This window comes from Scomber japonicus, chromosome 10 (genome assembly GCF_027409825.1).
Source record: "Scomber japonicus isolate fScoJap1 chromosome 10, fScoJap1.pri, whole genome shotgun sequence".
NCBI lineage: Eukaryota > Metazoa > Chordata > Actinopteri > Scombriformes > Scombridae > Scomber > Scomber japonicus.
Genome location: NC_070587.1, coordinates 3,328,633 through 3,353,621, shown reverse-complemented (window position 1 = coordinate 3,353,621; position 24,989 = coordinate 3,328,633). Strand labels below are relative to the sequence as shown.

At 38.8% G+C, this 24,989-nt stretch overlaps 1 protein-coding gene across 1 annotated transcript in view; it reads left to right on the top strand.

Annotated features, from left to right (window-relative positions):
• Nucleotides 1–24,989, top strand: part of gabbr1a (gamma-aminobutyric acid (GABA) B receptor, 1a) — a 74,631-nt gene continuing 49,642 nt past the window's right edge. The window contains exons 1-6 of the mRNA XM_053327232.1: nt 1–79; nt 363–427; nt 3,957–4,095; nt 8,425–8,610; nt 11,963–11,980; nt 20,408–20,568. Coding sequence (XP_053183207.1) covers nt 1–79; nt 363–427; nt 3,957–4,095; nt 8,425–8,610; nt 11,963–11,980; nt 20,408–20,568 — 648 coding nt within the window. The remainder of the gene's footprint in view (nt 80–362; nt 428–3,956; nt 4,096–8,424; nt 8,611–11,962; nt 11,981–20,407; nt 20,569–24,989) is intronic.

The window sequence follows — 24,989 nt, the reverse complement described above, 5'->3', positions numbered from 1 at the left end:
ATGGCACGGCTATTGTTGCTGATTATTCTCTATGCTCTTCCATCTCTCGTTGTGCCCATACATAATTCATCAGCTGGAGGTAATTTGTGTGTATTTGTGATTGTGTACATGCATGAATCTGTGTGTGTGTGTGTGTGTGTTTACAATATGCATTAATGTACAGAAGTAACTCCACAGAGATTGCAAAGTGACCTGAATGAAGAGCTGTTATTTGTGCAGTGAGGAAGGCGTCAGTTAAATCGACAATATATCACGTTACTGTAATCTATCTACATTATCTGGAGACAGAGTTCTCTGTCTCTGCTATGGTTCCTTCTTCCCTAACTCTTCTTCCCTTTTCTCTCTTTTTTTTCTCCCTCCAGGCTGTGCCATCATTCGGCCTCCTAGGGATGGGGGGATCCGCTACAGAGGTCTGACACAAGAGCAGGTACAGAGGATGCTGATACTGCACCAGATCTTAATTACAGAGCCTCGGCTGTCAAATCAAACACCTTTAACCGCAGTTAGCGTGAAGATTGTCACATACAGTATTATAGCTAACACTGTGTCTACTGATTAATGTAATTTCCTCCTAATTTAATTGAAACTGTAATACATTTAGTCACCATTAGTCATAAATACATTATTTGCTGGTATTTAGTTCTTCATATGATGTGGGTATAGTGTAGCTAATAATGTAATACTAATTACTTGATAAATGATGTCAAATTATCAGCTGACATTTTATTACATCATCCATCAAAAGGTCCTCGTGTTACTACTTATCAAAATAGAGTTTAATGTGTTGAAAATGTAATTAGAGGAACATTTTTATTACATTTTGACATGTCATACACAATCAGTAGCTACATAGCAACCTGCTGGCTCTAATGGCTCATGTGCTATTTAATTAATGTCTTGGATCAGCTGCATCCTCCAAACCTTTGTCACATGACGTCTAGCTCTTACTCTGATCTTTCCATGTCTCGTTCAACTGCGAACTATCCGGTAAAACAGATGTGTTAAAAAACAAACTCAAGGGAGCTTTTTTTCAAGTCTGGGAGAAAAACAAACCTTGCAAAGTCATCAGGGTTATACCAGCTGTTCTTGAGAAAGACTACATGTTTACTCATTATTAATCGAAAAAATGGTTTTATAACCATAGAGTGCCGAGTTTGAAAGACATGGGAAAAGGTCATAAGGGGATCTTGAGTTAATAATCTTTTGTCAGACCTTTAACATCAGGTTTTCATCCTTTTGTTTTCCCTTATAGTTTATTAACCACTTAACACACGCCCCTGTTTTTTATGTTGTTAGCCTAAACGACATGCCCAAGTTGTGAGCAGCACAGATCCCACATAGTTTGAGACTCAGAGATGTGTCTGGTATCATTGGAAAGGAAACACTCTCAGGATTCTTGTAAAAGTGTCTGTGTGATTCTGTGACTTACTGACAAAGAGTGGCAGAGGTTACAATGATGGGGTTGTTTACTCGCCCATAGGTTTGCCTTTACAATGACATGTGTACAGACATTCAGGGACCTCTCAGCAGGATATAGACACAATGAGGCCACAGGTCTTGACTTCATGCAGTCCAAATTTGGAGTCAAAAGACCAAAAGATGAATTTTTCTGAATTATTTTTCAACAGGTATGTCCATGCGTTTTCCTCAGGTCCTTTTTGGAGACTCCAAATGGACACTTGTTTACCAAAGCTGTATAACCACAATCAAACACCTATAACTTCACATCCCCTTTGCCTACAATCAAAATCTTGGTCTCTAATGAAAGCTGACGCCATATTATTGTTATTATTATTATTATTATTATTACATATAACCATATTTTTTTGTTTGGCCATATCTATCTATCTATCTGTTTATTTTGGTATAAGTCATTTGTCAAGTCGAAGAAGAACCAACCGTGTACCAAAATGCCGAGTGCGTAATGATATATGGTTCAACTCTTTTACGCACAGGGCGCACGCCGGTTACGCTTGGAGTTTGTTTATGGACAGCCAACCTTAATAGCTTAGTGTCATACACCGTTGGAAACCTCTGACTATTGGCTAAAAGGTTATCAACTTCATTTCACCGAATATTTCCATAGGCTAGAACAGCAGTCAATCAAAGCCATGTCGTCATTGTTCTCGGTCACATGTCCTCATTGGCTTTGGAGACATGTACTGCCTAATCCTAAACACCGATTGGCTTGTGTGTGGTGTCGTCAGAAGCAGAAGAGGCTCACGGTCGTAAACATCTAGTCACGTGTACTCTGAGATGGACGCGCAGGTCAGGAAATGACGTAAACGGACCGTATATGGTTTGTTATTTGTGTTATTACGTTACGTGTTGGACTAAATTCATGTTGACATATTGAGGAAAGTATTTCGGTTTTATGGAAACGGATTTCATATTTCACAAGAATGGATACTTGGCGAGCTGTACAGAAAGTGCTGAGTCATAAGATGATCGTTGTGGATAAAGGGAAGACTTTGAAGGTATGTAGGCATTATAGCTTTTCTTACTTAGCTCAGGGGCTAGCCGAGCTAATCGCTAATACTATGGCTAATACTATACGGCTGTGAGCAACCATATAAGTCGTGAGTGGTCTTGAATGAATCAGGAGAATCTAAGCTTTCCAACGATGTACGGCATGAGTATATATGTTTAAGGGTTGGTGTTTAAAACATTCAGAAGAACTTGTGGCTACCTCCTAACATCCGTCCCGTTCCGTAGACGGAACAGCGTGCGTTAAGTGGTTAAACACTTTTTAATCTGTTCACATATGTTTAGTATGAAAGTTCAGTCTTCACCTTTGAAGCAGTACAAAAATATCCTTAACTCAAGCTTCAGTTACTCACTTTTTCCTGTGCTTTCAACTGTATTTCATAGTATGCATCGAGTGGGGAGTAAACTCTGTGAAATACAGTTGAAAGCACATCCATTCACTGATAAAGACCATGGGACACAGTCAAATGCAAAAGCTAGCACATTTGTTTTTTGTCCCTAAGTGTAGAGTTTCCCCCTTTCCACTTAAAAGGCTGTTCCACCTCTTCACTGATGCTATATCATGTTTACTTTAGTGAAATATTCAAGCTAAAGACTTCATGTTTTTTATGGCTGCACCATTCCATCACATGTAAATGATTTAGATGTCTGATTCACACATTTTAAACACGTTTTCCCCAAATTTAAGTCTGACCTATTTGATTACTTTGGAAACGTTTGGATCTGCACTAGAATTTAAAATAAAGCTCTGAGCAATGTGTGGCTGCACAGCATGAATTTATACTGACTGACCCAATGGCCGGTCAGAGAGGTTTAAGAGGTTAATCTGTTAATCTCTTTTAAATCCTGTGAATTTATGGAAGTGCAATACTTAATCACTGTAGTACCCCTTAACTTTTGGCTCATCTATGAATTAGTTTATATTGTAAATGACAAATAAACAACAAAAATAAATTGTCTAATCTTCATGTCATCTGGTTTGCAGCACTATCTGTAGTATGGTAAAACTGACTTTATGTTCATTTAAACATCACAAGATAGTTTAATGTTATACTGCAGAAAGCCAAGTCAAGTCAGAGAGGAGGTTTTTGATGCAGTTTCAAAGTGTGAAAAGGTCCAAAACCTCCTCTACAACTGAGTCTTTTAATACTTTTTTTTGCACCACTCTGAATGTGTGCACACATGAAATTGAAACACGCACACACACACACACACACACACACATTTCCTTCCTTTCCCAACAGAGTGAAGGTGTTGTTCAAAGTGTGACAGCGCATCAATTCAGACAATATTGCGATGCAGTATTCTCCCTAGCTTAGCTTTATTGTCAGAGCCATATGGCACCATCGAGACAGAATGAAGTGGGTCCCTAACTTAATGATAAAAAACTGGTATGAGAGAGCATCAATCACGCCTTAATTACAGTCTCTTCTCCTCCAAATCTCTCTGCGTCCGTGTTTCTCTTACAGATCCGCAGTGTGCAGATCCTGCCAGTGGATTATGAGATAGAGTACATCTGCAGAGGAAACCGGGTGATTGTGGGACCCAAGGTCAGGAAGTGTTTACCCAACGGCACATGGACGGACATTACGCTGCACAGCAGATGTTGTAAGTCCTTTTTATGGTCTAATTCTCTTTCCTTCTACCTTGTCCCTCTTCCTTCCCCTTACATTATCACAAAGTATTTTTTCTCCAAATCCTTTTTTTAAAGTTTTTTAAGTGTATATTTTTGGGCATTCCTGCTTTTCGCTGATCGTGTGGAAGCAGACAGAAAACAAGGGGGGAGACAGAGGGGTATGACATGCAACACGCTTCTAATTATTAACAAATTAAAACCACAGTTACAGTAATAAAATCTCAGTTGTTTTGACAGCACATTATCACCTTCCCAGTTGTACCACACACAGAAGGAAAGTGCGAAATACTGTGGAACCTTCTCTCTCACTTAATGATTGAAGTTATTTTTACTCTTTGCAGTAGTAACATTTAATATCCACAGTAAGGTAAATGGATGCAACCTTAAGTGGAGCTTAGTCCTGTACTGTTGTGGGTTCCCATTTCACCATTAAGTGTACTGTGATGTCATCTGATTTAGTACTTGTCAGACCTACACATCATTTTCAAAGGGGCAGCACATAGAATTTAGTGGCATCTAGTGCAATGGACTTGGCAGAAATGGAATATAAGTATGTTTTAATTAGTGTATAATCATTGGACTACAGAGGGAGTGGGTCCTTTTCCACAGAGCCCACCACGTTGTACCGCCATGTTTCTACAGTAGCCCAGAATGGACAAACCTAAGCACTGATTTTCATGAGTTTCGTGGTCACAGTTTACTACATGCTTGGAAGGGGAGGGGTACGCAGTTGGTTACAAGCTGCAATCTTACCGCTAGATGCGGTAAATCCTACAAACTCTTATTTAATTTAAATAATTGATGTAGCACTGAAGTGAAATTAAAAGTAGGAAAGGAATATTACTGACATTATCATGCCTGTAAAAGTTACAGTTTAGAAGCTTTATCATCTAGTAAATATTGATGAATGAATACCAGTAAAATCTCTTAGTTTGCTCTTTGTGAACTTTTTGACCACATATTGGCGTTTTTGAGCTCTTAAGCTTATCTCAAGGTATGCAACAGTGAACCAGCCAATTAATCCATCAAACCTTTATTTGTATAACATCGTCTATACAGGTGTGTGCAATTCACAGTGCTTCACAAATCAAACCTAATGCACACAAGCAATTAAAAATAGAAAACATGTAATGATAAAACAATTCAAATGAATAAAAAATAAAATAAAATAAAATAAATAAAAGACAATGACAAACAAAATGGATACAAGGAAGAACAAATGGAGCTGATTCTGGTATGGACCTTTGAGACTGAGAGGTTTCTGATCACTGTGGTACAGGCCGACCAAAGTGGTCTAATCACAGTAGGAGGCAGACACAGAAGGCTGAATCAGATGGCCACCGGAGTTTTTATTCTTATAAATTATATAAAGTAACAAAAAGTTGTACAAACAAAAAGAATAAAACAAACAACTTAACTCATAAGTATAACTGAAATAAAATTAAAACAACATGTACACGGCTACACTCTAGCAGAACAACCCCCTGCGCAGTCTCACAGCTCCCTCCTTTATAGAGCCCTCCATTAGCCCGCCCTCCGAATGAGAGTGGACTACACCACTCCTCAGGTACATCCTGAGCCCTTCCTGAAACAAGTAACAACAAGATTAGCCGTTCATCAACATTCACTTGACATTACTTTTATCCGGCCTATCTCCATTACATCTGCCACCAAAAACCTAATCAAATCATAAACAATCTTAACATATTAACACAACAATTCACCAACCACCCCTCCACATGGTTCTTCCCTAGTGACGTCACTAATGATGTCACCAGTGTATAAATTCAGGAGACATAGGCCGCCTCCTCCCTTTGTCTCCTGAACACATGTAAGTATGGTGAATAACAAAGAAAGCTATAAAACTTATGTATATACCATACTAACTAAAGATACTAACTAAACCAATAAACTCTAACTTCAATACAAGTGTGTGTTTTATTGTAACCAAAAGTCTGCTGAGATGTAACTTAACCAAATATACTGCAAAACACAAACAAACCCGGGATAGTAAGTATCTGCAAAGTATGATTACTGACTAACTTCTGGTTCAAATAACAAACAGCAAGTATAATTAAATTAATAAGTTATGGTGCAAATGTAAGCGATGGGGACAAATGGTGTGCTCTCACCCACTTTGTCACAATCACTAACATCCAGTTAAGTTTTATGTCTTTATATTCTGAGATGTGTGTTTGATTAAATGCAGTAAATGTATAAATGTAAATGTGAAATTATCTCTAATATCTCCATAGAGGACAGTCTGGGTTTGTACTATATTTAGATTATTGTTTAAGAATAAAAGAGCTCATATACGCTTTGTTCTGTCCATTTGGTGTATATTTAATTATTTTATAGTATTGAAGTTGTTTACTGTTTCTTCATGGTTCAAACCTGTGTGTTACAAGCCAAAATTTTATTAATGGGCATCTGAAGCCTGAATGTTGTTTCTACTCAGAAAATAAGGCCAGCGATCCAATCAAATCCCTCTTTTACTCTGTTTTCTCTGTTTTTGTTATTTCGGTTCACATTTAACATCAGTGGAATTTGTTTTTTCCCAAGAGTGCATTCTCTAAAGCAGGATTTTTCTTTTCTCTGGCTTATGTAAGAGCGCAAGCTGCAATGTGCAGATTGGAGTTCTATTACATGCTGGAAGGAAGATTCAACAAACTCGGCAGCTAAACAGAATTATATTAATGAGCTCAGCCATTTTGTCGGGAAATAAAATGAGGAAGACAAATACTATACCACATGGAGGCTGTAGTACTGCAAGTTAACACCACCAAGTGGGCCAATTTGAGAGTTTATATAGCTTCATTTATTTATTACTGTAAAACAGAATGTGTCAATATAAATGTTGAGAGGCTTCATAGAGTAGTGGAGGTTACAGTTTTTAGGACTTTCTAGCTTCATCCAGTTTGCATTATATTATGTCTGTGTATTTGGGTTAAATGCAGGACAATTTACAGATGTATCCATAGCCTGCTATCTGAACACAACCCATCAACATATGTAAACATTTCTCAGAGGTACTGTGCAGGCAGACATAATCTCACAAGATGAATCAATTTCGACCTCAGCCTCAGACGCTTGTTTAACATTTTTCCCTCGTCACTCATGTGTATTCTGTTTTCTTTACTCTAATACTTGTTCAGACTTGTTCAGACTTCATCTGTAGTCTGTTGAGGTGTATATTTTTGCTACTCTACGGCAGACGCAGCAGCAGCAGCAGTAATTATCAGAGGAGATGAATAACCTTGAAGCTTTTGTTTATTGCCTTTGTCACTGTGGCTGGAGTTTAAGTGTTTGCTAACAGCACTAACCTTTCATCTAACTTGAAGTCTTAAGGAAAATAGCCACAAAACTAATAATATTCTCATAGAAATGATTTAAAAGCTGCACTGAAGCCAGTCTTGGGGACCACAAACAATTATAACCTGACTGCAGTTTTCCTTAGCTCTACGTAGTGTATTATTGAGCGAAAGCTCATTGTTTTTTGTCTCATTGGTTTAATGTCCAGATGAAACAGCATGGGAGATAACGTTGAGAGGAATTAGATTTGAAAGCTGAAAAGAAGAGAAGATGTCATATTGAATCTCAGCTCTGTGCCGCTACAAGTTCATTTATATCGATGGGTGGATGTCACAATATTATTATTTGAAATGAATTGGTTCAAGCCTATGTAAGTGCACGTCATGTTTTGTTTTACTGGACGAAAACATTGATTGGATTTTGATATAGGTATACAAATAATTTTATTTTTCTAAACTTTTTCTTGGCATATATTGTTAAAAAGGTGCACAATATTAACAGGGAAATGATCTAAAAGGGTTAAAAATGCATTTTTCCATTTCATCTCGACTTTAAGGCCCACGGTCATTGCTCTCAGCGTCTCAGCATTTCAGGGAAAGTGTTCAGATAAACCAACTGTATGCCCGCACCAAACAACAAACTGACAAAATAAGTGAACTGTATAACACACAGAGGAGCATTTATTGGCTAAAGGGCAAAATATTTCCCTCAGGAGTTAGTTGAGATCAGATCAAAGCTAAAAGAATTTAGATTTATGTTCATCTCCAAATGAATGCTAATGTTGCTCTGTGTTTGCTGGATGTGTAAAGAGATTAAATATTACTGCTGTTAAAGTTTGCTAGTTAGCTAACCTGTGTCCTTGCTTACATCCTGTAAGATTATTCCTCCTCCTGTCTATCTCTGAAATATATATGTGTTGCTAAAACTTCACTGTCCTTTTAATTATGTAACTACTTTTTTCTAACTTTGTGCTCTTTCTGGTTTCCCAGTGCTGCTGTGTCCACGGGTATGGACATCGCTGGAGAACGGCCGGGTGGCGGTGAAGCCCCCCGGGCCACCAGTGGAAGGGACAGTGCTCCATTACAGCTGCCACGCCGGCTTCATCCTGGAGGGCAGAAACATCAGCCATTGCACTAAACTGGGCAAGTGGGATGCACCTAAACCTACCTGCCTCTGTGAGTATCTCAGCCAGTGTGACTGTAAAATAATAATAAAATACATTTATACTGTTATTGCAGCCAGTCTGGAACTAGTTAAAGGGGGCATATTATGTTTTTTGTGGTTTTATGTTATTTATATACTGTTCTTATGTCTGACGTTGCATGTTAAATATGATCAAAGTTCCAAAACTTGAGATAAACATATGAAAGAAAAAGCAGAGTTTCAAACTGCCCTGAACTCTTGGTTTGTGATAGCTTGTCACTTTGTTGCTAAGGGTTTTCCATGTGTAGTTCAAGTTGTCTCCAATTTTGGATCGGACTTCAGCTCGAACGTGTATGGATGTAATTGAGAAGTTGACATTTCGAGTAAAGAACAAGAAAAAGTTGTTCAATACTACACTATAGTTTGTTTCATGGTTTGTTGACGTGGACTCTGGAGCAGATGGGTGACTGTCGAAGGGCAGCCTCCGAGAGTCGGCCAATCAGTACAAGATCGGCTCTTTGGAAAGGGGGGTCTTGAAGAGACAAAAACAAAAACTGCCTGTTTCAGACAGAGGCTGAACTGAGACTGAACCCTAACCCTGTATTAAGGGTCAGTATAATATAAAAAGAAGAGTAAATCCTGCAAATATATTTCAGTAAATCCCCAGATAAAAAATATACACCTGGATATGTGCATAATGTGTCCCCTTTAAGCTAGCAAAGATAATTGGGTGCACAATCAGTGTTGGCAAACACTCCTCTCCAAATTTTACTATCCATCATAACAAATCAATCATAACAAGTAACAAACTCTTTACTCTCTTTAAGGTTAAGATGTTTCTTAAATTAATACAGGTGATTAGTTGTTTTGGAGAAATCAGACTGGAGGTTATACCACTGTGGAAATATTTAACATATACTGTATATATATTTAAAGATTTCTTGTAATTTTTAGTGCTGAAACAATTAGTAGTTTAACTGAATGAAACAAAATGAATGATCTCATGAAGCATTTTGGTACAAGCTTCTAAGATGTGAGGATTGTATGCTTTTGGTTGTCATACAGACTGATGACAAATTAAAGGAATAATTGGTAAAGGTCTGAATTCTTGACCTCTACAGTGAGGGGATCTGGTGGCTCTGTAATGCTGTGGGAGGCATTTTGCTGGCATGGTTTGCATCCACTTGTCCCCTTTAGAGGGAAGCATCACTGCAAATCAATACAAAGTTGTTCTCAGTGATCACCTTTATCCTGATGGTAGTGGTCTCTTCCAGGATGACAGGGCCCCCATCCATAGGGCACGAGGGGCCACTGAATGGTTTAATATGTATGAAAATTATGTGAATCACATGCTATGGCCTTCACAGGTACCAGATATCAACGTAACTGAGAGAGTTCGGACCATTGTGTTAGATAGCACTCTCCACCACCACCATCAAAACTCCAAATAAGGGAATATCTTCTGGAAGGATGGTGTTCATCCCTCCAGTAGAGATAAGAGACTTGTAGAATCAATGTGGCAGCATGTGGTGGCTGAACATCTTACTAAGACACTTTATATCTTCTTCCTTTAATTTGTCATCATCCCATAAACTAAACTGAATATATTTGAATTGGTGGGATAAAACAAGCAATTTCAAGACGTCTCCTCAGCTTCTAGTACACTAGATGAGCAGCTTTTACTATTTTGTGACATTTTATAGTCAAAATGATGCATTCAGTCACAGAGAAAAGAATCTACTAATTAATCTATGTAATTGTTAGTTGCAGTCCTAGTAAGGGTATTTAAACTCCTGACTGCTTCTTTTTGGCTGAAATGTACAATGTAGTCAAATAGACAAAACAAATCTACTGCCATTTCATCACATAGATATGACTCACTTGGCTTTTGCAGTCTGCCTCACAAAAATGGGAATACAAGGCTTTAAAGATGACAGATAATCACAAACACCTGCTCTCCCAAAGGTGGATCAGCGTTGCTAGGAAATAAATGATCCAACCAATAAGAGTGTATCCCACGGAGTATAGTCTGCACCATTGGCACATGGCAGGTAAAATGAACGATATGCCACTCAAAATCATGGAAAAGATAAATACTGAGTAAATACTGAATTAATATTATATTAAAGTGTTGGTGGTTCGTGACAGGAATGACACCCAAGGGAGAGTTCTCAGTTACAACAGTTGGCATGTCTACTGTCTGAAAGGATTTGTCCAAATTAGTGCAAATAAACAAGGATTCAGAGGGGGGAAAAAAACATAGATGAAACGAAGAACTGCTAAAAAATGAGATCGCCAACTGGTTATCAGAGGAGTTGGCATGGCAACCTATAAAGTTGCTATGGGAATGGTAGTATTAAAAAAGGATGAAAGAGGAATTATCAGCACAGTTGGAATGGACATCTGAAAGCAGGCTGTATAAATGACGTATGCATGCTCCACAGTGTATAAATACCTACTTGTATTGTTTAAATCTCCTACAGTGTTGGTGTAAGATTCTCTATAACACCTATGGCATGAGATTTTAAAGTTCTTTCTGTGACATTTTAAATATGCATGTGAAATTTCATGAGATTACATAATACCTACCACAGTTAGGGACCTCCTACCAGACTTCACTGCTCATCAGCACAAACCTACATTTAGTGCATTTCACACCAGTGTTGTGTCGCTGCCATCTAGTGGCAAGAAATCATTGCTGCACCAACCCTCGGGCAAATTGTAGCCTGTAAAGGTGACTTAATCATTTCAAAACAGCAGAATTTTTTTTGGTAAAGCTTAATTTTACAGAGGCCTTAATTTTACACACATTTCCTGGGTGTTTTCTGAGTAATTTCCAGCTATTTCACAGTTCATTTTCAGGACATTTTACAGATAAGGTGGGGCAATTTGGTACAAATGACAAGAAAAAAATTATATATTTGGGTTCAAACATAGTTGTTATTTGCAAAGATTAGAGAAAGATATAATAAATTAGACTCTTAACAGTACAGTACAATACTACTAATCACATAACCATTGCAAAGAAGCACGGCTAGAAATACTAATTTTAGAGAAAGAGGATAGAGAAAGACACAAAAGCCAAATTTATTAGGAATATGGCAAATTACATCTGTGAATTTTTTCGGTTTTGTCTCATGATATGTACCAAATTGCACCACCCTTTCTTTGAAATGCTCTAAAAATGAACTGTTAAATATCTCCAAACAACTCCACTAAATTATTATAAAATCAAGCAACCTGTAAAAGAAAGCATTACTGTCTTTAAAATGTCTTTAAATGCTGATGCAGAATGATCCATTTTCTTCTATTTATTTGTTCTTTTTCAACCTGAATTATATTTCTAATCAATTGTTCTGTTTTTCTTCTTGTTGCCTGCCAAAGACGACAGAAACTACACAGGTAGGATTTGTTTTTTCATTCTCATCATCATTACCTGGCTCTAAAGGATGCAGTAACCAAATCCTGCTGTACTACAGTGCTGAGTTATAATGTGTGTAATGTCTGTTGTAACCATGAGAGGGCAGCAGTGACCTTTCAGAAAATGGGCCAAACTCGGGCGTGTCCCCATGTTTGGGAGGGGGAGTAATAGCTTTACACATGGACAGGTAGTTGTTCTGTAAGAGAAGATTGTCGGTTCAAATCCCCATGGCAGCTGGGACAGTCTGACTCGGGGGTGGGGGGGACGATGACAACCTTCTCCTATGAACAGATGGTCCAATTACAGATTTCACTGATGTGAGACACACAATTACAGTTAAACTCAGCATGTGGGGAAGCACTAGTTAAAAAATGGGATTTCATATCTAATATTGGAAAACATACATATTACAAAGCTGACAGGATTTCCCTCTTACCCGAATATTTTTGTCTATTTAGCAAATCCTCCTTTGTGTGTGTGTGCATCAAATTACTGAAAGAGAAGATTAGGACTATTAATTTGCTCATAAGCATTATTACTGAGGTAGCATTTTGAACTCTACTCATCCTAACTATCCCCCTTATGTGTTTTGTTCATTTTAATTCCAAAGTTTTAATGACAATTCTGTATTCCTATTAGCTTGTCGCTAATCATTTTTGCCATACTCCTCCTGCTCTATTTGAGGATGGAGGCATTCAGTAGGAGGACAGAGGATTAATAAGCATAAGAAGTATAGCTGTGGGTTTGTCATCACGCAGGTATAAATTTAGTCAGGTGTTGAATATTCTGTCTGCTCACCCCAGTCCTACATAGTGCTCTATAACCAGCAGCAGAACACTGGCTCTGTGGCTGTCAATGTATTAGTGTGTGAGTTTGCAGCAGGTCATTGCTGAAAATGAGCTAATGTGCTTAGTCAGCCCTCCCTAGAAAACTGAAGGGTCAAAACATCTACTAGTACAGCCGTATTACATCTGATCCCTTGAAAGGATGCTGAATACACTTATTACCATTTTCAGGATGGTTCACCCTCTTGCACAGTTATGTCACCACATTAGGAGTTGGCCAGATATTGAATCATACGTTTGCTACGATTCTTGAAAGGCTCACACAGTTCTTCGAATGAATTAGGCATAGATGTGCGTGCTGCCATTTCATAAGTCAAACACTCCTGTTCATACGTATGTTCACACACGATAGGCTAAGCTAAACCCAATCAATTGCTTTATTCAAGAAATCACGCAAGTTGCTGATAGAAACTTTCCAAATGTCACAGACAGACTTGACAAACACATAATTAACAAAACAGCAGAGAACACTTGTTTCCTCAAATAGAAATTTCCATCTACTGTCTCAATACTGACCTCCTTCTGGCTCTGCTCTCTCTCTCTCTCTCCACTCCATGTGCCATCACCACCCACTTACTGCCTCCTCAGCGGGAGAAAGGTTAATACCCTGCTCCTGTCTGTGTCTGCTTTACCCTGTGTGTGTGTGTGTGTGTGTGTGTGTGTGTGTCGGTGTGTGTGTGTGTGTGTTGGTGTGTGTGTGTGTGTGTGTGTGTCGGTGTGATGTGTACACACATATACAAGCTGCAGTAGAGGATTGCATCAGTTTCTCTGTTTTCTCCAATTACAATGTAACAAAACCAGGTACACAGTGAATACAAACAAATCAGAAAATAATCAGAACATAACTACCGAAAACTGTTTCCATCCAAACTCTGCAGCCGTACCAAATGCAACAAATCCATATTATGAATGAGTCATGTCATTTCTGTTTATCACTGGTCAACAGACTGTAGACATTAAAGCGTCATATTATATAATATTTTTCTTATCTTTCTGTCCAAAAACCAACAACACATAAGTCTGTGGTATACATTCGTTCACACTGCAGAATTAAATCTTTAAAAACTGATCTCAAACAAACTCATATATTTATTTTTTGATCATTTCATAAGGGCTTAAGGGTTTGTGACAAACTTTACTCAACCAGTAGTGAATAGTGCATTTGTTGGAGACTATTTTTAGCTGCAAATTAATGCACATTTGGTGCTCTAGTGAGTATTTGCAGTAGCGTGACAGTGTTATATGGGAGACTCAAAGTGAACTTCAGCGCCCATGTTCATCACAGTTAAGTAAAACAAAGGCTCGCTGGTGTGATTTCAATAACAACTTATATTTCCAGCCTCACTCTTTAATTTTAGGGTTAAATCAAAACACACACACTTTTAGCACTTAGTCAACCCCTAAAGTTTATGCTAGAAATATGAATATATAATATAATATAAAAATAATGTATGTATGAATTTTAGACTTGCTCATGGCAATAATGGATTTTTAAATAGCAGATAAGTCTTTTTTATAATAGCGATATACATAAAAATATATAATTTGTTATGAAATGATGTTATAAAGTTATAGACTTGAGGCAGGGTATTTTTTTTAATTTATTTTTTTAATAATTGATCAATACACTTATATTCTCAACACAGTCTCCTCCGCCCTGATATTCAGGCATGATGTATTACTCTAATATCTGAGGTACTGCAGAGTATTGAAAACAAGGTGGTGTGTAGTGTGCTGCCACAGGATGAATTATGTAATGATGATACAGCATCAGCGTTAGAGCGTTTCACTGCATGATGAACTATATATATATTTTTTAGCATACTGGCCAACATTTATGCTCCTGTAAATAGTTGTCATTCCAATAATTGCCCTGTTATGAGTAAACACTGCTTGAGTTTTCATCTCCTTCATCTGGTGCAACAAGCTAAAGTTAAACAAACACAAATAATGGATGTTGAAGTTCTCTTTTCACCTGATCACTGCTCAAAGATATTGGATATGACTTGTACTGTCACTATTGGGTAATTCTTTTCACAATGTTATGTTTTGCTCCCTGTATAAAGTGTGCTGTGCAGGTGGGGGAGGACGGTGTAAACTGATGATTGCATTAAAACATTCAAACTATTATTTCCCCACTAACGGATTTACCAGGAGGAAAACAGGCCATTATACTGAAGGATGCTCAGTGTGTAAACTGCAGACACGCAAATACACAGCACCAGGCCCTCATTAAACCAACTCAGCAACATGTTACAACACTCATGACTTCATTGCATCTTTTCCAAGCTGTGCCACAGTTAATGTCTTCACTGAAAGGGCCATTTGCCTCCATGTGGGTTGTTAACACTGCAGTGCCCGATGCTGTTGTGCCTTGCCTACGTTGGCTGCAGGCTTATGGAGTGAAACAGCAAGTAAAGTTCACAGCTGAATAATTGATGGTGCGTTGGATGGGTCATAGGGTGACAGTGAGGATGAGGAGGTGGAAGTGGAAGGCAAATGCCAGCAGATGATCACTGCGCTCACCTCAGCCTGTGAGGGCTTGTTAGCAGCTGGATCTGAATAGCTCTCTGCTACATGGATATCCAGCTAATGAGATTTGGGTAATGAACCAGGGTTATATAATAGTCATATTCCATCGCCTAACTACAGAGGGTTTTTAATTTAGACTCCTTCTCAATTGCTGCAATAAGTAATTTTCAAAAGGGAACTTTAACACTAACAATACATAACAATTAGAGCACTTACACGCGCTTACACAAAACATGAGCATGAAATTCGATAAAAAGTGTAGTCAATAATCTCGTTTGAAACGGCAGACAGTATTGTCAGCGCGGTGATGACTGCCTGTTTCTGTCGTAGATAATGAGCTGCTAAACCTTTCGTTATGACATCCCTCAGAGGATTCACTGACACCTTATGATGCAGGCAGATGTATCCACAGAAACAGATGATTTCGTATGAGAGAAGGACACACATGAAAACCATCTGTATTATAATTCTGCTTCAACAACAAATGCATGGTACTTAAAATCTTTATGTTCAACTATAAATAAAGTATACATAAATATTTGCACATGATTTGCCAGAACGTTTGACCAGGAGTGAGCTGGGTGTGAGCAGAGTTTGAGCATGGAGTCCAGTTTCTTACTTATCTACAGTACATGAACTACATCACCGTCTCCACTCTTCTCAGATGGAGATGAAGGCAAATAAAATCAGCCACGATTGATGTCGGCAGCCAAATTTTTCTGCTGACATCTCAAAGCAGCTCCTCTAACATTTTATAGACTTGGCCGCAGAGGGGAGGTAGAGATGAATGGCCAGTGAATTAGCAGGGCAGTTGAACACTGTTCATGTGTGATAGCTCAGAAAGCTCAGAAAGCATGGAGTTGATTGGCAGGTCAAACGACATGAAGGGATTTGAGTTAAAACTGAACTAAATCTGATTGAAATGTGAAAGTTTCTCAGATGTTTCAGCATTTAATGAATTATAACTAAACTTTAAGATCCTAAGAGTGAAGTCAGTGTTTTTCACAACTTTTCCTTACAGCTGCAACTACCAATCATTTTCATTATTAATTAATTTGCAGATTGTTTTCATGATTAATCAATTAATCATTTGGTATATAAAATGCCAGAGTGAAAAATCACAGTTTCCTAACACCCAAAATGTCTTGAAATTGTTTGTTTTTTCTGACTAACAGCCTTCAACCTTAAGACATTCATTTAACTATCACAGGCAACCACAAAAAACAGCAAATATTCACATTTGAATACCAACGAGCTTTTGACCCTCATTCTTGCAAAACAGCTGTCAAAACAGTTATCTATTGACTAATCGATTACTTTATATATTGATTCATCTCTGCTGTTCCTGCACCTTCACTACCGCCGCTACACTGGGCTCATTGCCTTCTCTATTTCTACTTAACATAGACTATTTTAACATTTGATCATTTTAAACTATACATAATGGCTTATTTTTACACTATATATACTATATACTTGTTTATGTTACCTAACATAGCTGGACACATCATCATTGCACTCACTCATATCATATATTTTATGCTTGTTAATGTTAACATTATTTCATCATGACATCTGTTTTGTAGATCATGTTTTGGCATTTTCAACACATCCTTATAGTTAAATGATTTCATTTGACAGCTAAAGGTGTAGGGGGGGGGGGGGTGTGACATGCAACAAAGGTCAAAACAGTGTGTTAACTTTAAGGTTAATGTTCTGGTTATTTGGTAAGCATCTTAGTTTAGCTTGCTAGTTCATATTATTATATCATCCCATCTTGAGTAGTGTAACTCCCTTTTCACAAGTCTCAGCATAACATCTCTGGATCAAGTGATCCAGTATACTGCCGCTAAGCTCTTGGCCAGGTCTTCCAAAAGCTCCTAAACCTTTGAACTCTCTCCATTTTTATTTAAGATCTGTGGTCTCTGTGGACACCTTTTAAAAAGCAGCTCAAGACCCATTTGCTCAGACTGCCTTTGTGTTCTGTGTTTTGTTTTATTTATATGTCTATGCTTCATTTCCTCTGTGAGGCACTTTGTGAAGTCTCTGCTTTTGAAGGGTGCTAAATAAACAGCTACTTACTTACTTAAGCTGCCAGAGGGCCCAATCTTTATGTGCTTTTTTTTTTTTTTTTTTGGTTATGTGTTAAACTGCAATTCAGTTTACTGACACTTACTGTCACTTACAGTAGCAGTCAAAAGTTTGGACACAATTTCTCATTTAAGTCATCTTTTTTAACTGGTACTATGAAACTACCAAATCACACATTTGCCCCAGAGGGTTTTACAACCCGTGCATTCACATTTACATTCTTGTAATTATGCAGATGCTTTTATCCAAAGCGACCTACAGGAGAGGCAAGACGAGGCAAGACAAGTGTTAGAGGACAGTAACTCAAAGACAGCTGTGGCACAAATTCTCAAGTAGCTGACCAGGTAAAAGTGCAATGAGGAAAAGCACTAGAGTGTTTGTTTATTTTAGATAAGAATAAGTATATGAAATACCATAAATAACAAGAAAGTAGTAAGGGGCTCAAGTGTTGAGGTTTTAATGGGAGAACAGAGATTTCAGGTATTTATCCGTACAGTGCACAACATCCTCTATCTTACGATGCTCAATCTGGATGAGAAAACATTTTCAAAAAACATTTGTTTAATGGGGGAAATGAGAGATCACACTGTGTGCAATGACAACAAACTAGAGTCTAATCAAATCTAACTACAGATGAAAGCAGTTGATTAATCGATTAGTTACTCTACAGTAAATGTATCAGCAGCTATCTTGACAATCAATTACAAGTCAGTTTTCAAGCAGTGAGTTTTCCGTAGTTTGAGATTCTCACCTGTGAGCGTTTGGTGCTTTTCTTTGTCTCATGTGACAGTATACTGAATAACTTTGGATTGTTTATCTGACAAAACAAACTATGTCACCTTGGGCTACAGGAAATTATAACAAACCTTTTTATTGCTTTCTGACAATTAATACACTGAGCAATTAATTGGAAAAATAATTGGCAGATTAAATGATAATGAAAAAATACAACATCAGTCACAGCCTCAAATCCAGCTACACATTCAAATGTCGTCATTGACATTATTTGAAGCATTATGTTAGTCGCTGAGATCAAGATCTCTTTTTACAAAAGGCATGAGAACAAATTGGATGTGTATAACATCAAAGCAAGGCAATTCATTCACACAAAGCATTCATCACAAACACACACACGCACGCACTAATTAAAACTGCCAGAAATATTATTAAAAACATCAGCAACTTTAAACGCCTTCAGAGGGATGAGGTTGTTGTGCAGTTCATATAAAGGTGGTACATAACAGTTGAGAGTAACCTTTAAAGCTGACCTTTTCTGTGGCCTGGTGTCATGGCACTGAACTCAATCCACCGCGCACAGCCCTACAAATACAAGTTTTTTTTCATAAGAATTTAACTCTAGTTGAATTAATAGCTTGAAATGTGACAATATATGATTATATTATGTTAGGGCTTTTTAAAATGATGTTGTCTAAATTACTTTATGTCAAATCATATTAGAAAACCATTCAAACAAGTTATTGATAGCTTTGAACATTATTTTATTATTATTTATTATTTTATTATTAATTATGCATATCATGATGTATACAGCACTGTGACAACATTAGACCTGATATTAATATTGTAGCCTTGATTTGAACCATATCACCTATCACCTATGGCTACTTTGACCTACAAATGACCAAATCTCTGCTTACTTGGTCAAAATAAATCTGACTCTGAGTTTATGACATTTCTTTTTAACCCTGGTGACTTCAGTATGTAGCCACTTGGACAGATGCATTGATCAGACAGAAACAAGAAGCCAAATGCAAAGAAGAAAATGTGACAAAAAAAGAGGGTGTGTGGGATTTTTGTGGAATAGATATACTGTTTAAGTTAAACTCAGCGTGTAACTCATTAGAAAATCTTTCAGGAGATTTTGCCCTGAGCTTCCTCCCAACCACTCACACCCCCCCACCCCCACCCCCCCCCTCTCCCGCTCTCTCTCTCTCTCTCTCTTCTATCTCACTCACTCACTCTCACTCTATCTCTCTCTTACGGCATACATTTCAGACTTGGCTCACTCTCTCTTCTCCTCTCTCTCTCTCACACACACACTCAACCAGCCGGTGCTGCAGTGGATCAGACGCAGAGCTCTAGCTCGCCTGCTTTTCCGCGGCAAATCGTTCATCTGTTGGAATACGGCAGCGTTAAAAGGGGGGATATGTAGCCTATTTCTGCTGCTTCAACTCTCAGTTCACTCCATTCGTTTTTTTGTTTTTTTTTTAGTTACGGCTCCCAATCTACACTCATTTGACCCGGTTATGTTTTTTGCTCGGACTCCAATTTCTAATCGCTGCGTCCTTTATGCGTAAAAGTCGTGATTAAAGGACGAGCTGTCCAATATCCATGATTGATTGTGGGCACAAAGCGGCGCGTTAATTCAATTTTAGTCAAGCCAAATGTGCGGAATTGAAATGAGTTGGACTGCAGGACAGAGGTTCGTTTGAAACTTGACTGATGAGACTCCGTGTCCTCACATGATCGCTACGAGTTCAGCAAAGTAAAGGCTGACTGAACTGTGTTTGTCCCGAAAATATTCAGCATGTCATGTATAATTAACCATGCATTATGCTAAATTATACGCCGACTAAATTATTTAGTTGATTCTCGTAACACTTGCAATTACAACTGAATAGCTGGCTTACACAATATCTGCAAACATCAACGTAAAACTCATCTCTTGTTTTCTTTTCTTTTTTTCCCCCCACACTCAGCCGGACACGTGTTGAGTAAATTTCAACCAGTTGCAAAAATTCATTTCAGAATTAGCATATACAATAAACATTTGCTCGGTTTGGCTCCTCTGCAGCACCTGGGGCAACTTGCTCCGGTTCAGCTCACCTTGAACCATGCTGGGGATTTGCAGAAGTCCTCCTCGGGTAATCCGGGCATCTCTCATTTTCCTTCTCCTCCTCTGGCCACGGCCGTCCGCAGGAAAGAAGAAGCTGTACATCGGAGCGCTGTTCCCCATGAGCGGAGGGTGGCCAGGCGGTCAGGCGTGCATGCCCTCCGCTCAGATGGCCTTGGACCTGGTGAACAACAGGAGCGACATCCTGCCTGACTATGAGTTGGAGCTCATCCACTACGACAGCATGGTGAGTGCATGTGGAGGAGCGTCAGAGGAGGTGCGCACTTAAGGGATGTGTAGTGTCAGTCAGTGAGGGGCATGATGATCTGCCTCTCAAACTAGCACGAGGAGTAACTGACTCCAGTGTGCTGAATATAATTTGTCATCAATGTTGTGTGTTTTCATTTTGATGTGACCTCTAACGATCAATAATGCTTTCTTGACCTTTTTAGAGCTTATTATTTCCCAAGGTTGACTATATATGAAAGGCTATGGCAAACTTGCACATGTAAAAGAAGATAAGTGAAGAAGTGATCAACCCCACTGATAACTAACCCTCAAAAGTCTTCACTCTGCCAGGCAAAGAGGGCTTCTATGCCATACAGAGCTGGTTAGTGCTAAATGAATAAACACACCACCTGCTTGTTGCTCATCAATCATTAATCATGGTGGTATTTTTAAAATGTCAGCATTATTAGCCACTATAATTCCAATACCTCCCTCCTCACGCCCCCCCCCCCCCCTCCCCACCACCACCACCACCACCACCCACTGGTTCTATTTCCCCTCGCTGCCCCAGTTTACCACCTACAACACTGACACAGACTTTAATCATAAAACACATTATTTATCATAGTGAATAATCTTTATATTTTTGCCTTGTTGCCGCAGGTTGTAGATTCTGAAAGTTGTTTTTTTTTTTTTTCTGGGATAAGCGGAGATACATAAAAACAATTAGCTGCTGGATATCCCCTCTGTCTCCTCTCTTGAGGGTCATTATCAATCACGCTGCAGGACAGATGCCTGGAGAGGCTGGGGCACCAAACAGTTAACTGTGGGGGACTGGTTAGAAATTTGCTACAAGCTTTATTCTGATTGGTGTACAGAGCTCTGCATTGGAATCCTGTTAAACAGAATAGCAGGGAGAGTGTGTGTGTGTGTGTGTGTGTGTGTGTGAGTGAGTGTGAGTGAGTGAGTGAGTGAGTGAGTGTGTGTGTGTGTGTGTGAGCGAGAGAGAGAGAGAGAGAGAGAGAGAGAGAGAGAGAGTTGGCATGGCAACACAGTTACTCTTGAAGCAAACCACAGAAACAAATAAGGTTTCAAAATATATGTGCAAATTCATATGGTGGATGTATGCAGAGCTGATAGTACAGTGTATGCTCATTATGTGTACACCTTGTTCTTTACAATCAAATGCTAAACAGATCAACTGTGTGTGTGTGTGTGTGTGTGTGTGTGTGTGCATCCTGTGATTACAAGTGTAGTGGAGCAGGCAGCTGCAGATGTAGCTGCCATAAACATAAAGATAAAGCAATTCCATGAACAGATTTCATAGGGATTGGAAAACATCACTCCTCGTGCTTGAGGAATCGCAGGCGCCTCCGGCTCGAGAAATAGATGCAGATCCTTTGAATAGAACAGCTCAAAGAGGCTGGTATAACATTGTCTGAGAGAGGCTGGCTAATTCCTTGAATTAAGTCAAGAGGGGAATTTATTGCGCCTTGCTGTGGGTACAGTGTGTTTGGAATGAGATTTTTACCTTCTGATTGCAAACGTTTTTCACCTGGCTGGAATAGTAATGACGATCTTACCCTCTGAGAGGAAGAAAAAGCAATTATGAGAAGAGGGATTAATTAGCTCTGATATTTACATCCAGTTATAATGACTTACTCCACATTCTTGTTTGGTCAAGGAGCAAATCTCCATCTTGTGAGCACAGCTCTTTGTTTAACTGTAAGATTAGGACAAGGGCGTAACTCGTCCTTTGTTTGCTTGCATCTCAAGATCAAGGTTGGAGAAGTGTAATTATGCAGCAAACTCCTTTGAGCTGAATTTGTTATCCTGATGAAGAACTTTAACTGCGCCTTTAAACTTTCAAGTTTAAGAACAATATTGAACGTATATGAGATGCATTTACGTTTCACTCGGATTTGGCAAACAGGTGCCTAATCACACACACGCCAGTCTGTGACCATTAGGACTACGAGTATCAAGCCATGTCCTCAGCTTGTTCAACATCATACAATATTCATGAAGCTCAACACTTAATCCCAGCCAGCCCTTTTAATGGATGCAGATACCCTGTGGTAGCAGAACGGCTTGTTTCCCTGGCTATTCTGGCGACAGCATCAGACTATTTACAGCCTTCTGAGATCTACACACACACACATAGACAGGCACGTACACACACATACAGTATGTGCCGACACACACTGCACGCAGGCCGTTGCCATGGATATATCAAAGCCTAGACTGCCAACTTTGATCAATTATTAACAGTGATGGAGGGAGACAGTGGAGATACAGAGAAATGGTAAAACAAGGTGCTTCCCTCACTTCCGCCCTTTATTTTAATTGGCAGCCATGACACAATTTCCCATCCTCTGTGGCACAACCAGTATTCATCACTGGTCCTCATGCATGTCCACTGGCACGCAAGCTTTGAGTGGGGTGCCAGACGTAATTATCAGGAAATTAGGAGATGTAGCAGTGCATGCTTGGAGATTCAATACATAGGCTCCCCCCCTCAGGCCCTTATCTTATCCCCTCTTCACACTCTTTTTATATTATTCAATCTGGAGCATAATTAGAGAGTGTATTATGACAAGCCAGTGTCTTCTGCAGTTCCTTCCAGCCCAGGGAACCTTCAGCTTCTTTCAAAGGTTCTCGCAAGCTGCGTTTGACTGATTTGAAGGTCTACATAGGCATGTTAACATTGACACTGATATTGGCTCAGGGAATTTCAGAACCAAGGACAGCGACAGAAGTGGTAGAGTTATGTGCGTGAGTGTATGCAGCTGTGTACACATGGTCACACAGGTCTCTCTGTGTGTGTGTGTGTGCGCGCGCGTGTGTGTGTGTGTCCAAGAATGTGTATGGCATTGTGGGCCGTCAATCCAGGCGCCCTCATAAGCCATGGATGGCTAGAAATGAAAGTGGAAATGGTGATGACCCCAGAGGGTTGTAGAGAAAGACCTCCAAGAATAGCAGAGATACCTCAGCCTTTATTGCATACCTGCCAACACCTCAGTTTTCGCTTTTCTTTCTTTCATAAGGGAGACTATGTGCTTTTTCACCCCTTACTGCACTGTGTTCCCATTTTGTTACTGTTCAACCAAAGGTTTCATTTCTTATGCTCACAGAAACACTTAAATGGCTGAAAGGTTCAGCTACAGAGTCTGATGCCGTTTTGTAATTGTGTTCAAGAATAGACCCCTTTATTTGATACCTTTCCAGCCCGTTAACCTTTGTATATTAAGAAAAAGGTGGAACGAACATGAAGTCAGTTGCCAGTGTGGGGTAAAATGACTGAATTTATTCCTTGACAGACCGAAGCCAAGCCCAAAGTTTTGCTTTCGCAACAGTAGCAATCAGTATTTAGACTTTATTTACTGTATTTATGGCCTCCTCTATTATTGTTCTAATTTTATGAATGACATTCAGAGATTTAAAGGACCCTCATTTTATATGGGATGATGAAGGCCGGATGTTTGTCCACTAGTGATTGGGGTGGGCATTGGTTTACCATCCAATAAAACAGTTTTTTTCACTAATGCATGCCATTATTTTTCCTAGCAAAGCTTCTTCTGTAATTTGCCTTTTCATTCTCTCTTTATTGAAGCTCTGCAATAAAAACACTATACTTACTGTCAGTGTATTTAATTATATTCATTCTACACTGATGACAGACTTGTTCCTTGTTAAAGGGCATACATCATGCTTTTTGTGGTTTTCTGCTATTCTTTTTTGAAAGATTTTTTTTCTGGCACAGACACCTTTATTAGCAGTAGGGAGACAGGAAATCACGGGGGGGGGGGGGGAGGTGACATGCAGCAAAGGTCCTCTGGCCGGGATTTGATCCGCTGTGTATGTATCATGCACTCTTAACCACTGCTATTCTTATATTATTATGTCTGATGTCTGTGTTAAATATGGTCAAAGGTCCAAAATTAGAATGAAATTTATGTAAAAATGTGTGAAAAGTCAAAGGTTTCTACCTGCTCTGAATGCTTCATATGTAATGTTACCTTTACTTCATCCTCCTGATGATGTCAGGTGGTTTGTTCTTGCCTTCAAATGGCTGTCCATTATGTTGCCTTTGTTGCTAAGGCAAGGCAAGGCAGTTTTATTTATATAGCGCATTTCATACACAATGGCAACTCAATGTGCTTTACATAAAACAGAAAAACATGTAATTTGAGAAACATTAAAACATACAATTAACCCCCCACCCCCCACACTAATAAAAGAGAGAAATAAAATACTAGAATAGAGCATTAAATATAAGATTGCAGCATAAAATTATGATTTGCTTTAAAATCATTTAAAGGACATAAAGTTCAAATGAAAGATTAAAATGTAAAGTGCTTTAAAAGAGCTCAATCGTAAGCACAGGAGAAGAGAAATGTTTTTAACCTGGATTTAAAAATAGTCACAGTTGGGACTGAT